General features: G+C 45.4%; 2 protein-coding genes across 10 annotated transcripts; one reads left to right on the top strand and one right to left on the bottom strand.

The window, feature by feature from the left end:
• Positions 1–1,557: 1,557 nt before the first annotated feature.
• SMIM27 (small integral membrane protein 27) lies at positions 1,558–16,569 on the bottom strand. 8 transcript variants are annotated; one of them, XR_013232631.1, is made up of 2 exons: positions 16,421–16,569; positions 1,558–2,089 (listed from the first exon to the last, which is right to left on the bottom strand). XR_013232631.1 is itself a non-coding variant. In XM_077345274.1 (2 exons), exons 1-2 carry the CDS (start codon positions 3,685–3,687, stop codon positions 1,979–1,981), a joined length of 156 nt encoding a protein of 51 aa, XP_077201389.1. In that variant the 5' UTR covers positions 3,688–3,702; the 3' UTR covers positions 1,558–1,978. The 8 variants fall into 8 exon arrangements, 1 of the variants encoding a protein (XP_077201389.1); XR_013232635.1 differs by having other exon boundaries at positions 16,475–16,569; XR_013232630.1 differs by lacking the exon at positions 16,421–16,569 and adding an exon at positions 5,282–5,411.
• Positions 5,307–13,192, top strand: TOPORS (TOP1 binding arginine/serine rich protein, E3 ubiquitin ligase). Of its 2 annotated transcripts, none has more exons than XM_077345267.1 (3): positions 5,307–5,464; positions 8,268–10,165; positions 11,762–13,192. In XM_077345267.1, the coding sequence occupies exons 1-3, from the start codon at positions 5,393–5,395 to the stop codon at positions 12,624–12,626; spliced, it is 2,835 nt and encodes a 944-aa protein (XP_077201382.1). In that variant the 5' UTR covers positions 5,307–5,392; the 3' UTR covers positions 12,627–13,192. The 2 variants fall into 2 exon arrangements, with proteins under 2 accessions (XP_077201382.1, XP_077201383.1); XM_077345268.1 differs by lacking the exon at positions 5,307–5,464 and adding an exon at positions 5,588–5,716.
• Positions 16,570–16,573: the final 4 nt, after the last annotated feature.

Here is a 16,573-nt window from a genome sequence, read left to right as displayed (position 1 = left end):
TGGGGGGGGGGGGGGACACCGGGTCTCTCTTCAGAAGAAGGCGGCAAAAAGAGCTTGGCAAAAAAGATCCGACAGGAAGGTGGGGGGGGGGGGTAAAGATTAAAATCCTTGCAAGAGCAGAGTTTTTCTAGGGCAGCCACTGTGCGCTGCAGACCCTGTGCTGCCTTGCAAGCCTCATTTTCCTGTTGCTACTCTAAAAATACTGACTGGGGAAGGCACTGGCAAACCACCCCGTATTGAGTCTGCCATGAAAACGCTAGAGGGCGTCACCCCAAGGGTCAGACATGACTTGGTGCTTGCACAGGGGATACCTTTACCTTTACCTTTACTCTAAAAATAAAAATCGTCCGCGGGCCGGATTTGGCCCACGGGCCGTAGTTTGAGGACCCCTGGCCTAGTATAATAAAGGTTGACTTTACTTTACTATTTAGACCTACGTATGAGACTGTAGTCTTCCTGAGTTCAATAGTAATAGTATGCATGCAACCTATACAATAGTAGACAATAAGCAACACGTATTTATTGATAGTGTAGTCTTGAGTAGATAGTGCAGGTTAGTAGTTAATATGCTCCTTTCTATGAAGGGGATGTGCAGATTATAATGGTAAAATGGATCTTGCAATGCTGACCACAGGCCCGTTTATGGAATCTAAGACTTGTCATTTTTAACTTGGCCACATTATTAGAACAAATCATATGGGTAATGCATGTGTGTGAGATTTAAAAGGAACAGATTATAGCCACAGCAAAAACTACTTGGCATATGTAAAATATTTTAAAACTACTTAGTGTGGATACAAAGTCATCTATTCAAATAGGCTGAGGTATTTGAAATATGCCACAAGCAACTGGAGAGAGCCAAAATGGAAGAGATGAAAGCCGTAGACTTCCATTTACGTACGATCTTATAACGTGTTTAAAAAAATCAGTAAATAATCAAATTTAACCACACATTAATTTAGGGAATTCTATGCTGACTCTTCAAAGGCAAGTCCTGCTGATTTCTTTAGCCTTTTCATGAGATTTTCATAAGCATTTACTTTTACTGCAAGTAAAACAAGATAGTAAGGAGGAAGAATAGTTAAAAGTCCCATTAGATAAGTTGTCCTGAGGGTAGGGTGGGGGTTAAATATAAAACTTCAGCTGTAGAACACAGTATGAATCACAGAACTAGTTATATAGTAGTTGCTTATTTAATTTTTGAGCAGTTTTTAATCTAGCTATTAATATGCATTCCCAAATTCTACATTATTGCTAGAAATTTAAAGACTGCCGTTTTGATGTCAGTAAATGTTATAGGCAGGCTGTCTCAATCTCAGAAACCATGCAGAGTTGGCATAAAAAAATCCAGGGTTGCTATACAAAGGCCACTGATGACAAACCATCTGTGCTTGTCTCTTGCTTTAAAAAACCCTATGGAAGTCACCATAAATTGTGACTTGACACGCTTCTACCACCACCATACGTTATAGGTACATAATTTCCAGCTAATCTATAAAATGCATTGCTTTGATAGTAACACATTGATCCTGCTTTCCAGAAAAACACTCAAGGCGGTTTACAAATTGTTATTTTTAATAATAAAATTACAAAAGGGTATGTCATTTCTAAGCATGAAATGAGTGAATGATCTGTTCAAGTCAACAGCATTCCATTTTACCACTTAAACCACTAAAGCAGATGCGCAACATTGGTGGAGGTTGTTCATAGTGATCTTTCTGAACCATACCAACATAATAGTCAGTGAAACACTTGGGACTGGAAATTTTTATATGCATAATCCTTTGCTGGTATAAAGTTTGAAGTATTTCTATTGACCAGAGAGAAAACCACATCTTTGTACAAGTATTCTACTTCTGAAGTCTCAGCACATTTTCTTAAATCTTTGGTCTCTGATTCTTTTCCATTGTATTAGTATCCATGAAGCTTGGAGTACTGGTAAAATGCATAGTTCCAGAAGTCTCCCTGCTTTACTGTCTCAAAAATTGTGGAGCTGCGTGGGATAATTGTCTTTCAGCTGCCACTGGGCTGCAAGTCGTGTTGCATAAATGACATATCCCCAAGAGAGCAGTACAGTGGTGAGAAGAACCTGTTACAAGAAGACAATATTAAAACATACTCAATTAATTCATAATGCAAAATGTGATTCCAAGCATGCAAATGAGCTTCCTAGGCAGTCTTAGAAATGCAATTTTACAAAGATGTTGAAAACTCGCATGTTACCCAAGGTTCATCACAGAACCTTGAAATTAACAGCCATGCATAAAGACAAGCAGCCCAGTGCTATGTTTACTTGGAAATAAGTTTCTTTTCACCACAAATGGTTCAAATTACTCCTATACAGAGTTTAGTTTAGTGGAAAGAACTGCAGTATGCTTAATAAGCAGTTTTCCTCTTGTGCATTCAGACTGAGGTAAAATAAGGCTTAGAACAGATTAAATGACTGTATAGCATAGTGAATCATACCATAGATCTCCCAAAGTCAGTACTGTCCACTCTGACTGGCAGTGGCTGCCTCCAGGATCTTGGGTGGAGGTCTCTTGCCTACCACCAGATCCTTTGATAAGATGTTGAACCTGGGCCCTTGCTCTACCACTGAGGCCCTCTCCATTAATAAATGCCATTGCTGTTTTGAATTAGTTACAGCAGGAAGAATATAATCCTATCTGGTTCAGCATTCAGTTTCCAACAGTGGCCAGTTAAATGTCTCTGGGATGCACGGACCCAAATAGGGCTGCCAGGTTCCCCCTAGCCACCAGTGGAAGATGGAGGGATAGGGTTGCCAGGTTGGGAAACTCCTGGAAATCTGAGGAAGCCTGGAGAGGACAGGGACTTCATTGGGGTACAATGCCAGAGAGTTTGCCTGCAAAGCATCCATTTTCTCCAGGGGAACTGCTTTCTGTAGTTGGGGTTTATCTGTAATTCCTTGGGATCCCCAGACTTCACCTGGGGGCTGGCATCCCTAGATAAGGAGTATGAGAACAACAGTAGCTGGAAGATAATACTAGCCAAAGCCATCTTACACAGTTAGCCTAACTGGTCATAAACTGAAAAAAGTAAGATTAGTGAACATGAATGGTGTTAAAAATGGGCTTTGAGGGCGAAACGTTCTGGGGAGGAAGTCTGCCTTAGACAAAGAGAGTTGGACATCTACTGGAGAACAGGTTTTTTGTTGGTTATTACACGTGACACCTACAATGGGCTTCTGGGTCCAGGGACGGAATTGCAAGATGTCAGTGAACAGTGAGCAGCTAAGGGTCATTTCCTGTGGCTCCGCTTTGCTTTTGGACTAAGCTGTGGCAACCGCCTCGTTGCTACTACGAAACAAATGCGGGACTAGACAGACCATTGTCTGATGCAGCAGGGCTACTCTTAGGGCCGAGGGTTAAATGCACTGCAATTGACAGACGCTTCACTGGCTCTTGACGGGCAAGGTCGGGCCTTTCTCTTCAGGGGCCAGTTGCCTCCTCGCTAGCTTTTGCTTATTAGTCCCAGCGCGGGCGCCAATTGTTGCCGGCCCCTCTAAGGGGCATCGCTCTGAGCCAGCAAGGCGACGTTCAACATTCCGGGGGACTCCAACACCCTCAGTCTCCGCTCGCAAGGGGAAAGCGCCCGAAAACACGGAAGCCCCGTGCGCCCTACCAGAAAGCACAGCCACTCGAGCACCCGCCGATTCAATGGCGCCATCCCGCCCGCCAGGCCGGGAGCTACAAGCTCGCCTCTCCCGGGGATTTGGGGAAGTGGCGTCACCGGCTACGCCGGAAAGGGAGGTAGTGTAAGCGGCCATTTTTCTTATGGGAACGAAGCAAACTGCAAGCCGACCATCCTCTCCCTCTATAGATACTTACTCCGAAGTAGGTTCCCCTCACTGGTTCCCGTGAAAGTGACTCCCTGCGAACGCCGCAGGAAGCAACTTGGGACCAAATCTAAATCCAAGCAGAGAGTTTTTCCCCTATTCCTTTGGACAGTCCTAATAAAAAGGGAGGGTATTTTACTGAGGAGAGTCAAGCCCAGGGAATGCATTGGGACCTTCTCCCTAGCGAGCATCAGACTGGGCTGCGGGGCGAAACTGACACCTTCACCAATACCCAAAGGCCGTCGGGGCTCAGGTCTCCACTTTGTGTGCGTGTGTGTTGCCGTCAAATGGCGGCCCCAGGAAAGGGCTTCCAGGGCAAATGATGAAGCCGAGGAGGTTGGTCGTTACCGCCTTCCTCTGCAGAGTCTTCCTTGGAAGTCTCCCGTCCCTGCTTAACTGACGGGCTGGGGCTATGCCATGCCGCCTTCCCTCTCCGAGGCTTTCTGTGCCCGCTTCAGGGTAAGGCGCTCCTGTGGAGCACAGCGCCCTTCCCCTGGAGCACCCGCCCGCTGCACGGCCTTGCGAGTCTCAACGCCGCACAAGCCCCTTTATGAGGAGGCTGAAGCGGGCTCCTTATGCCTTCCCTACTCGTGGCTTTTTCATGCATTCAGGCAGGAACGACGAGTGAGAAAACTCTGTCCCGGAGCTGGGGGGTGTACGACATGTGGCGGTCCAGTCCTTGTTTGGGGGCGCAGGGCTTTCGAACATGTCCTTGGGCTGGATTCATGAATTCAGTCACGAATAGGGAAGGAATAGGGCGCCAACTTTAGCCGCTTCTTCTTTTTATGTGCCCGAAAGTACCTAAAGTGGATGCAAGTGCATCTTGGCGGAGCCCTCAGTGGCGGCTCTGGGTGCGGGGAACTCAAAAGTGAGAGAACTTGAAAAGACTTTCTCGCAGTGAAAACGCCCATGGTCTAAAAGCCACCGGGAAGCATTGCCCGTAGTGTCCTGGCCTTGGACGAGGCAGGCAGTTGTATGTGAAATGCTGAAGGAGGGGGAAAACATGGGGAGGGAATATAATTTTGCGAGTGCGGAGAATTCATAAACAGAGTTTGAAAACTGTCCCTGCATAAGGCCCTTTTAGCACCACCGGACTCCTGGCTTTGGGGGGAAGAGGCGGCAATTGGACGTGGCTTTCTATGGGAGGTCCCACGGCCGGCCGCCTGGTGAAGAGCCACAAGTGGGATGAGGGCCAGGAAAGTTTAGACCGGGACTCCCCTGAGTTGGTCTTTATGGCGCCACAAAACTGCTTATTGCCGTCCCACTTGGTAGCCAGAGGGGGGAAAGAGGGTTGCCCATTATTTGCTGACGCTGAAGGAGGCGGAGAAAGTGACGCCGCGGCCAGGGGTTGGGCTTTGACGCCGAGCCGCCGAGAGCGAGATGTGTGGGCTGGTGTTTTGGCTTTTTTAAAAAAAACCTGCTAACCCGGAAACGGCCCTCTTCGCCATGGGTTCTGCATCCGGCTGGATCCGGGAAGGGCAGTAACGGCAACGGCCGTCGTTATTGTTCGATTGCTTGGTTGGCTGGGGGACGTCAATGTATGAACCGAGGGAGCTGCGCCCCCGAGTCGTTGGCTCCAACGGCCGCCGGCGCCAACGCTCGAAACCGGTAAGTGGTTGACGTTTGTGGGTGAGCGCTCGTTAGAGCGTTAGGGCATCCGGGCTCTTTTCCTCGGTATCGGCAGCGGTACTTTTCCCATTTCTCGCTGCTCGAGCCTGAGCTGGCGGCGAGGGAAGTCCGTCGCGAGAGCTATTATCCGTGTGCGCATGCTTGTGATCGATTGGCCCATCTTGCTCCACCGCTCGAGGCCCGTCTCTTCCCCCTCCCCTTCCCCCCCTCCCCTTCCCCGGGTGGAATTTGGTAGGTTGTCGCCCCCTGGCCGTTCTGGGCTCGCGCTGGCGGGAGCTGCCCCGCGCTGTTTATCCTTCTCCCAGTGGGCTGGCTAGCTGGGGTGGCCGCCTCTGTGTGGAAGGGGAGACACAATGGCACTCTGCACCGGCTCAGAGGCAGGGTTGCGAGAGTTGCTGGAGGATGGTGGGCGGTGCAATGGGCCGGGAGCTCCAGCAGCTGCCACGAGAACTCTGTCTGGTCCTGTGGGTAATTTTGGGCTGCCCAGGTATTTCCAACCGTACCGTTTTCCGTGGGTTGTGCGGATAGGCAGAGGGGAAACCCCATGCTTCTTGGAAGAAAGGTGGGGGTGAATATTTTTCCTATTTTTTATTTTTGATTGATTGGATTTGTTTCTGGCCACTCCCAGACCAAGTAGCTCATGGTGGGTTAAAGAATTAACCCTCTTCTTATGGGAGGCTTCATTGGTCCCACTCAGGTGCTGTTAGGCGGCTTTATCTAATTCTAAAATTATGCTAGGACAGCCTTTCTCAACTTGTTTAATGTTGAGAACCCCAAAGTGTTCTTCAAGCTTCCAGAAACCCCAGAAGTAGTGCAATTGGGCAGTGTATGGTTGGGAATGAGCCTCTTGTGGCGCAGAGTGATAAGGCAGCCGCCTGAAAGCTTTGCTCATGAGGTTGGGAGTTCGATCCCAGCAGCCGGCTCAAGGTTGACTCAGCCTTCCATCCTTCCGAGGTCGGTAAAATGAGTACCCAGCTTGCTGCTGGGGGGTAAACGGTCATGACTGGGGAAGGCACTGGCAAACCACCCCGTATTGAGTCTGCCATGAAAACGCTAGAGGGCGTCACCCCAAGGGTCAGACATGACTCGGTGCTTGCACAGGGGATACCTTTACCTTTACCTTTATGGTTGGGAAGCATAGCTGTGTACATGCCCTTCCCGTTCCCATCCCTCCAGGCCTGCCATTGGCCAGTTTGGGAGGGGGAAGGGTCGACATGATCCTTTCAAAAATATATGCAATATCATTAACAGTTTTTTTTTAAATATATAAAAATTAACTCCCTCCCATTAGGGAAACTCTTCCAGAGCCCTCAGGAAACCCAGTGTTTCATGAAAACCTTGTTTAGAAAGCCTGCTCTATGGGAAAGTGCTTTATGTGTGTGTGTGTATGTATATATACACAGAGATCCCTATTTGAAGGATTTTTGTGTGCATGCTTTAATAATTTGCCATGACCTTGGTAAGCTTTCTGAAAATGCAGGAACTCCTTGAATTGCCCCTTTTCACTGCCTACTAAGTGTGCTGATGGAGGGAATGGTCCTTTTTAATGTAGTGCTTTAGGCATTTTTCTAACTTATGTTACCCTGTAACAACAGCCCTGTAAGGTAAGTCAGTAATGTTGACAGAAGCTTGAGAGTAAGACAGTGTGGCTTATCTGTTTCAGGATCTTCTCAGGTGAGTTAATTTAAACTGCTTTTTTCAGGCCATGTATTTTCTTGCTGAGTTTCCCCACAGTTCACAGCCAGCGCTTGTTTTAAAATGCTTAGTTCTGGAATATTTGCAATAACTGTTGTGTATTTAATTGTGCAGACTGAATATCATTGTCACTGCTGAAGTGAGGTATACTTTTGAGGTTTGGATGGAAGGGCTTCCAGATCACATCTTGTGATTTTTCTGACTGGCATTGATGTTCATTCCTCTTGTTTTAGAAATGAACGATTATTCCATTCCACTGTAAAGGAATGAATTAGATGCAGGGTAGAGATCTAAAATCTTCCTTATGAATAGGTTGTCAAGGATATCTTGAGTCCCAGCAAGAAAAGATCTGGGTTTCAGGCAGGGGAGCACATGTCCAATAAATGAAAAATTAACCTTATGGTATGGTATGAGCACAAGTGTGGAGAAGACCTGACTCTCTGCTTATTAATGCTGTGGAAGTACTTCCAGTAAGTGTCCATGCCACTTGTGTAGCCATGTGCCAAGAACATTTAACCATAATGAGATTGCTAGATTGTTGTGATTTCCCAGCATTGCTGTGAATTTTTTTTTCTTGCAGAAGAAGTTATGCTTGAGGAGGAAAGACTAAGGCATCACTTGTACAAAGGAGCAATTCCTGAACATTTGAAGTCTAAATATGTCTGAAAATCCTATAGTTTTTAATGCATATTCGCTGGACAGTCATTGCATAATCCTAGATTGCTGCTAAAATTCAAAGAAATAAATGCTTGTATTACCATTCCTAATTGTTCAGAAGTGGTTCCACTGAGTTTACGAGGTTTCCTTCTAAACAGCATAGGATAAATCATTTCCTTTTCAATCCAAAACATGTTTGATTAATATTTCTGTTGATATCAGTGCAGGTTACTGACCAGGTAAGTATGCTAAGAATGGGAGCCTTAACTATTCAGACCTGCACATTTTCCTGAAGAGAGGAACTTGTGGCTTAAGTTGGCTAGTAATTGTGTGATTTTTGTAGCGCTAGGGAAGAAATAAAATAGCACTGATTTTGATCAGCAACAGAAAGTCAAGTATACATTGATGACCACTTCTTTTTCATTTGCAGAATATGGCAGCAGCAACAGATGACTGTGGTTCAGATGGCTTTTCGCCAAACTCTGGTACAAACAGACAGCATCGGGCAAGGTCAACAGATACATCTCCAGACTCTAAATGCCCGATATGCTTGGACAGATTTGAAAATGTGGCCTATTTGAATCGTTGTCACCACAGATTCTGCTTTCGATGTGTGCAGGAATGGTCGAAAAACAAAGCCGAATGTCCGCTGTGCAAACAGCCTTTTCGCTCCATCATTCATAGTATGCGGTCTGATAATGACTTTCAGGAATATGTTGTACGACCTCCAGAAAATGGATCTTTTGCTAGTCCAGGTGGGAGACGATTCCGTTACCGGACTACATTAACGAGGCAACGACTTGCACCAGTTTTTTCTCGAAGATATTCTCCACCACGAAGAACGGTGTCTCCTCCAGATAATGGAATATTATTTGAGGGCTTGTCAAGTCAGCCACCAAGGCGCAGAGAAGCAGAAATGCACCGAATGATGAAACGTCTTTCATCTCTGCGACAAGCTAGCATGGAGGGCCGATCTGTACGCCAGATTCAAGAACAGGAGATTATTAACTTTCGAAGGGCCCTCTATCGCTCTGGTATACGTGTTAGAAACATTGAAGATGGAGGTCGTTATAGAGACATATCAGCTGAATTTTTCCGCAGGAATCCTGCCTGCCTTCACAGGCTGGTTCCATGGTTAAAGCGTGAGTTGACAGTCCTATTTGGTGCTCATGGTTCCTTAGTCAATATCGTACAACATATCATAATGAGCAATGTGTCTAGATATGATTTGGAGGGCCAGGCATTTGCTGAAGATTTACAACCTTTCTTACTGCATCGCACAGAACACTTTTTACATGAATTCATTAGCTTTGCGAGATGCCCTTTTAACATAGATGCGTATGATCAGCACGCAAACTATGATTGTCCTGCTCCATCGTATGAAGAAGGAAGCCACTCTGATTCCTCCATCATTACAATCTCTCCGGATGAAGAAGATTCCCAGGACCGTAATATTTTCACAACCGGAATTGGCCAAGCACCTTGGGATGATGAAACACCGGGCCCCTCGTATTCCAGCGCAGCAGAGCAAGTTAGTGCTGCTGTATCAGCCACCCTGGATACTTCAGAAAGCTCTGATGAAGAGCCCCTGACCAGTGGATCTGAGTCACAAATGCTGTTACCTACTAGTGTGCAGACAAATCGCGACAGTGATGGCTCCTCTGATAACTGTGTTATTGTTGGCTATGTGAAGCCACTAGCAGAGAGAACGCCTGAACTTGTGCAGTTGTCTTCAGACTCTGAAGGATCAGTTGATGATGGTAAAAGTGCCGATGTGAGCAAAATGCAGCCTATCCAGTATCACAGTTTCAGTGATACCGATGCCAGTGGGTATGCATCACCCTACTCTCTTGGGTTCAGGGATGGCCGATCCAGTTTTAAGGGCAACATGTCCCCCTCAAATAAGATGAAATCCAAAAGGCATGAAAAGGAGAAAGCTAAAACCAGGGAGTCTACTCCCCGGACTTGGCTACAAGCTTCTGCTGAAAAACGAGGTGGTGACGATGACTACAGATCATCCAAAAGAAGGAAGTCTGATTCGCGACATTCTCACAGCAGAGACCGCCGTAGCATGAAAAGTAAGAGAAAGCATCGCAGTCTGGAAAAACGGAAAAGGAGACGGGATTACAGCAGGCATAAACACAGGAGGGATAAAAAGAAGTATCGAGACGAGAGTCTGTCTCGAAACAGCCAAGCTTTCTCTCCAAGTAGTGACAGCATTGTATCCCGAGATGTAAGCCGATCCAGATCCCGAAGCAGCGAATATAGGAGAAGACAATCAAAAAGCAGAGACCCTGACTATTACATAAAAGACAGTTACCAAAGCAGGTACAAATGGGAATATACTTTTCATAGTACAAACACAGTCTGGGATAGTTATGAATACAGGAGGCAGAGTCAGGGCAGAGCTCACTATTCAAGGCAGGCTTCTAGCCCAGATTACACAGTACAATCTTTCTCTGAACAGAGAGATAGTTGAAATCCTACAGTAAAAACAAGCCTGTCAGCCTAGTGCTTACCCCAGGCAAATTAGTAGAAACTGTAAGCAAACATAGAAGTTAGGCACATAAAGAGACAAAGTCTGCTCATGGCTTCTGCCAAGGGAGGTCCTTCTTCACCATTTTTTTAGAGTTCTTTGAGAAAATGAACAAGCAGCTAGAAAACATTGACCCCTTAGACATGATATACTTGGACTTTCAAAGGGATTTTGACAAATATTTCACCAAAGACTCCTGAGTAGTCATGGGATAAGAGGATGGGTTCTTTTCTGGATTAAAACCTGGTTAAATAACAGGGAAGCCAAGTGTGGGAATAGACAGACCATTCCAACAATGGAAGAGAGTAAACAGTGGGTTCCTGCAAGGATCAGAATTGGGGCCAATACTATTTAATTTAATCATAAATGATCTGGGAATAGGGGTGGGTAGTGTAGGTGACAAGTTTGAAGATGATACAAAATTATTCAGGATGGTGGAAACCAAGGCTTTCTTTGAAAAGCTACCTCCATATACTGGGTGAGTGGGTGAAAGTGTGGCAAATGAAGGTCAGTCTTGGTAAGTGTAAGGTGATGCACATTGGGACAAAAAAATCCCAAATTCAAGTAAAGGCTAATGGGGTCTGAAGTTGCTGAGATTAAAAAGGAAAAATATTTTGGGGCCATAGTGGGTAGTTCAGTGGAAGAATCAACACAGTGTGCTGCTGCATTGAGAAAGGTAAACTCTGTGTTAGGGATTACGTAGAAAGGGATTGAAAATAAAATGGATGATATTATGCCTCTATAGATCTGTGTTGTGTCCTCATTTGGAATATTGTGTTCAGTTCGGGTCACTCTATCTCAAAAAGGACATCACAGAAGTGGCAAAGTATAGAAAAGGACAAAAGATTATGGGAAAAGCTGAAGAATCAATTTAGAAAAGAGATGACTAAGGGGGACATGGTAGAAGGGTATAAAATAATGTATGGGATGGAGAGGGTTGACAAAGATAAATTTTTCTCCCTTTTCCAAAATACTTGAACTCAAGGGCATCCAATGAAGCTGATGAGCAGTAGGTTCAGGATGGACAAAAGGAAATACTTCTTTATACAGAGAGTAATTAAAATGTGGAATTTGCTACCAGAGGATGTAGTGACGGGAATAAATAGTTTTAGCTTTCCTCTATGATAGATTCATGGAGGAAAAGTCTATCGATTGTACTAGCCAATGGTGACTGAGGGGAACCTCCACATTCAGAGGAGCGAAACCTCTGAATCACAGAGCCAGGAGGCAACATCAGGGGAAGGTATTGGCCTCTAAGCCTTGTAGTTGGCCCTCTGGAGGAACTGGTTGACTGGCTGTGTGAAAAAGGATGCTGGGCTAGATCAGTCATTGGTCTGATCCAGGAGGGCTCTTCTTATGTTCTTACATTCTTATGTTCTTATGTTCAGATATTACTGCTATGAAAGATGCAGGTCAAGAAGTCGTTCCAGCACCAGATCTAACAGTCTTTCTATGGGGTCAGAGAGAATGCGATCCGAAAAGCCCAGTGGCAAAAGGAAATATAAGACTCGCCACTTAGAGAGTGCCCACAGAGGCAGTGAAGAAGCCTCTTCTACAAAAGAACAAAATGCCCTTCAGAAGCCTTTGCCGAGATACAAGAATGGTTACAAAAGAAAAGAGAGCTTTCCAGATGTTCATCTGGACCCAGAGAGCCACCCCAAAAAACGGAGGAAGAGGTCAAGAAGTCCAAGTGTGGAAATCATTTATGAAGGGAAAGCCACTGATGCTAGGCATCATAAGAAGAAAAAGAAAAGGGGGAAGAGAGCACACAAAAGCCACACAGGCTGCTCTGCGTTTTCTTCGCCTGTTGTAATTACAATTGACAGTGACAGTGATAAAGAGCCTGAAAACCAGGCTATTACTGAGTATGATAACATCTTTTCCTGGAGCCCTATAATGCCACCAAACGAAAGGGCGACAGAGTCTCCATGCTCTCTCTTGTATAACCAAGACACTAGGATCGATGGAACAGATGAAGCACAAAGTATAGATAGGGACAGTAATGTTACCACCACTGTGGGAGATGCACAAGATGAAATTCTAGATGGACATTCACAGGTTCAGGGTACACCCAATGGTCATACATCTGATGTGTCAGATGATCGGTCCCTGGACACAGGAAGTCAACCTAACAATGTAGTATCTAAGTTATCAAGCCGTTTGCAAGCTGTCAGAACATCTTTGCTATTGAAACTCAAAAAGAAACTGATGGAAAGTTCACGTCGTCGGGACTCACCAGACCAGAAAGTGTAACTTTTTAGATAATTGTTTTTAAACAAAAGAACAACAGGAAATCTTTCAATTAGACTTTTCTTAAAAGCAAAAAAAAACAAAAAACAAAAAAAAAAACATACAAAAAAAACACACAAAAACAAAAACACACAAAAAAACACAAAAAACCAAAAAAACACAAAAAAAACCCTCTTCTCGTTTGTTTGTTAAAGTTTATGAAATTACTTCCGTGTGAATTTTTGAATTTCAATTTCACCTTGAATTTTTGCACTTCAATACAAGAATGTTGTTAGTATTTCCTTTTCGTTTTTGATCTACATGTTAAATATTTCCTGTGTCACCAAACAATACTGTATTTTTCCTCTGTAATATAGATCCTGATAAGTCACTGTTCTTAAAATTGTAAAGTTAAAGCATAATTTTGATGGTTACATTTTTAAAAATTAATGTAAAGGTTTCATTTTGCCATATATAGGTTTTTTGCTCTATGCCAGTATAGATCCATGACTGCTGTAAATATGTTGGTTTGGACTGCCAGTTAAATACAAATTTCACAAGAGTTTCAATAAAGATTTTCCTGAAATGTACTCTAGATCAGAGTAATATCTGTGTTTTCCGGTACAGCACTACGTTTTTCAGTTCAATGTCATTGCACAGAATGCAATTGCAAAAGAAATTCTGGTGATTAAGAACAAAAACAAGCACTGGATCACGGGGTTACAATTATTTCTCACTAGTGGGAGGTCAATACTAGAAATTTTCATGTTTCTGGTTGAATTACCAGCAGTGGGACTTGTTAGGATCAGTGTGTGGTTCAGCATGATACCTTTGAGGTATGGTGTGAGGTTTATGCAGATCTTGTGCACTGATGCTTTGGCTCAGCCTTTTAAAAATTACTGTGGTACTAATCTTTCCCTTCATAATTCGTTAAGGGCTAAGTGGGTGGAGAGTAGGTGGGACCAGTCCCAGTGAGGGGCCAATCGGAAGGCGCAAAGTGCCTTCCAATTGGCCCCTCACCAGGGCAGACAGCAGTTCTAGTCAATCGGGTGAGGGCACAATCTAAGCCCTCAACAGGCCAGGCCAGAAACGCTTATAGGCTCGAGGGGGGGGGGGGGAGAAGCAGGCCTTCCCCCACCGAGCCCAGAAACGCCACACCCGGGGGCAATGCCACCTCTGTGTCCACTGGGTGGCTACGATGGGGGAGGGGGACTTTAGTTTCCCCCCCCCTCATTCATGGACAAGCATTCACGGTTCTCGCCTATCAGTGTGTGTGTGAGAGATTGTGTTGTTAATGTTGCCTGGAGTTTTCATCAGGGAGTGATGCACATTCTCACAAGCATGCTATTATTACAGTGTTGCATCATGATACATAATTACACCCCTCTTGGATACATATAAATACATTTAAAATACTTTAAATGTACTTTAAATACATATAAATACATTTAAAATACTTTAAAATCAGCCCATTTCATTTAATTTGGAAGCCTTTAATGTGATAAACTAGAGGAAGGGGAATTCAGGCAGATAAATATTTTACAAGCACACAAGAATGCTTGATTTGTTTAAATCTCAAAGGGTTATTGAACTCAGCTTGGGAAATGAAATTGGGCTAGTTTCAGTTTCCAGTTGTCAGAGGCTGAGGGATAACCCGGGTTTTTCAAGGCTCTCAATGGCTACTGAGACGGAATGTTCTGAAGGTTACCTATAAAGGAAATATTTTGTTGAAGTAAGTTGTTGGCAGGGAGATACAGAAATCTGCCCATTCTCTTCAGCTACACAAAGGACTGAAATGTTGTCCCTGATCAGGTTTAAAGGCATGCATTGGATCACTCAATTCATCCACACCATTTTAATGCGGTGTTGTCATTCTTTTCCCTCGGCACTAAGGCCTGATCTTTAACACACTGCTGGCAAGGTAGAAGACATTTCCTGCTGGACTTTGCACCCATCCAGCATAGGACTGCCAGCCTCCAGGTGGGACCTGGGGAATTATTGCTCATCTCCATCTCCTATATAAATCAGTCCCCTGGAGAAAACGGCCTTTGGAAGGTGGACTGTGTGGAACTGTACTCCTCTGAAATTCCTGTTCTTTTTAAGCTCCACCTCCAAATCTCCAGCAGTTTCCCAAACTGGATCTTGCAACCAGCATCTCATCTGAACCGGAAATGGTGCTGTGAGGAATATTTAAACCAGTGTTTGCTGGCAGGGGCTCATGGGAATTGTAGTCCATGGACATCTGGAGGACCACAGGTTGACTACCCCTGTTTTAAAGCACATGCTGATTGCCTGTTAAGTTTTATGCTGAAGCCAATGTTTTATTCAGTGACTGAGCATTGTCACTGCAAACTTAAAGAGGAAGGTGGGCAGTTAAGGCTGCAACCTTCAGGGAGCGGCTGGTGATCTCTTGGGGTTACAATTGATCTCCAGGTGACAGAGCTCAGTTCCCCTGGAGAAAATGGCTGCTTTGGAAGGTGGACTCTAGGGCAGGGGTAGTCAACCTGTGGTCCTCCAGATGTCCGTGGACTACAATTCCCATGAACCCCTGCCAGCAAATGCGTGACAGATGTCTATGGACTACAATTCCCATGAGCCCTGCCAGCAAAGACTGGCAGGGGCTCATGGGAATTGTAGTCCATGAACATCTGGAGGACCACAGGTTGACTACTCCTGCTCTAGGGCATTATATCCTACAGTAAATCCCTTTCCTTCTCTCTCCAGATGCCAACCACCCCGCCCCCCCAGATATCTGGAAGGCCGTAGTATGACTACCCCTGGTCTATGCCAGGGGTAGTCAACCTGTGGTCCTCCAGATGTTCATGGACTACAATTCCCATGAGCCCCTGCCAGTGTTTTCTTGGCAGGGGCTCATGGGAATTGTAATCCACGGACATCTGGAGGACCACAGGTTGACTACCCCTGATCTACGCCATCCTTTTTCAAATTTTTCACTGTTGAGAAACCCCTGAAACATTCTTCAGGCTTGGAGAAACGCCAGGAGTGGCACTATCCTGCAGAATAGGGTTGGGAAACACAACTGTGTACATGGCCCTATATGGTCATAAGGTAAAGATATCCCCTGTGCAAGCACTGAGTCATATCTGACCCTTGGGGTGATGCCCTCCAGCGTTTTCATGGCAGACACAATACACGGTGGCCTTGGCAGTACCTCCCCCAGTCATTATCGTTTTACCCCCCCAGCAGCAAGCTGGGTACTCATTTTACCGACCTCGGAAAGATGGAAGGCTGAGTCAACCTTGAGCCAGCTGCTGGGATCGAACTCTCAACCTCATGGACAGACAGCTTCAGACCGCATTTCTGCCGCTTACCACTCTGTGCCACAAGAGGTCATATGCCCCGATAAATGTTTAACAAATTTTAAAAACATATTAAAATAATTAACTCCCTCCCATTCTGGAAACAGTTCCAGGGCCACCAAGAAACCCCAGGGTCTCATGAAAACGTGATTTAGGTAGCCTGTTCTATGCCATTCTCAGCCTTTTTTTTTTTTTTGGGGGGGGGGGTCTGGTCCTTTTAAGAGGCCTTCTCAGGTTCCAGAACCTCCAGTCAAACAAGGCTACAGCAAATCATTAGTTATTGAAAACCAAGGTGACCATCCTGCCAAAACCTTTCAAACGTATGACATTAAGTTGAGAACATCTGACCAAGAGAAGCATGCGCGTTCGTTCAAGCATCCCCCCCTTTTTTTTCTTTGACAGAGGTCGACCTTTCTAGCCATTGAATACACCCTATGTGACAAAAAGGGCTATGTCAGATACCCCGTCCCTCCAAACCCTCTGGGCTCCCCTTCTCACATTTTCCAGTCTGCAGCCCCCTTCAAATGTTCCAGCCCCCTCCCGGGGGTTCACCTGGCCTCTGTTGGGAAGGGCTGCTCGACGCCACACCTGCCCACGGGTCCCTCAGCGCCCTGCTTCCCCACCAGCAGGAGGGGCACTGGACGGGACGGA

This window comes from Paroedura picta, chromosome 7 (assembly GCF_049243985.1).
Source record: "Paroedura picta isolate Pp20150507F chromosome 7, Ppicta_v3.0, whole genome shotgun sequence".
NCBI classification, from domain to species: domain Eukaryota; kingdom Metazoa; phylum Chordata; class Lepidosauria; order Squamata; family Gekkonidae; genus Paroedura; species Paroedura picta.
Note: the sequence above shows the minus strand (reverse complement) of the source record. Positions and strands in the feature narration are given on the sequence as shown.

Bases quoted from the DNA above. Each gene is read 5' to 3' on its own strand.
- SMIM27 (XM_077345274.1), bottom strand. From the start codon at position 3,687: ATGGCGCCATTGAATCGGCGGGTGCTCGAGTGGCTGTGCTTTCTG. The intron at 2,090-3,642 runs GTAGGGCGCACG...TTCTTGTAACAG, and splicing joins TCGAGTGGCTGTGCTTTCTG to GTTCTTCTCACCACTGTACT.
- TOPORS (XM_077345267.1), top strand. From the start codon at position 5,393: ATGTATGAACCGAGGGAGCTGCGCCCCCGAGTCGTTGGCTCCAACGGC. The intron at 5,465-8,267 runs GTAAGTGGTTGA...TTTCATTTGCAG, and splicing joins GGCGCCAACGCTCGAAACCG to AATATGGCAGCAGCAACAGA. The intron at 10,166-11,761 runs GTACAAATGGGA...TCTTATGTTCAG, and splicing joins AAAGACAGTTACCAAAGCAG to ATATTACTGCTATGAAAGAT.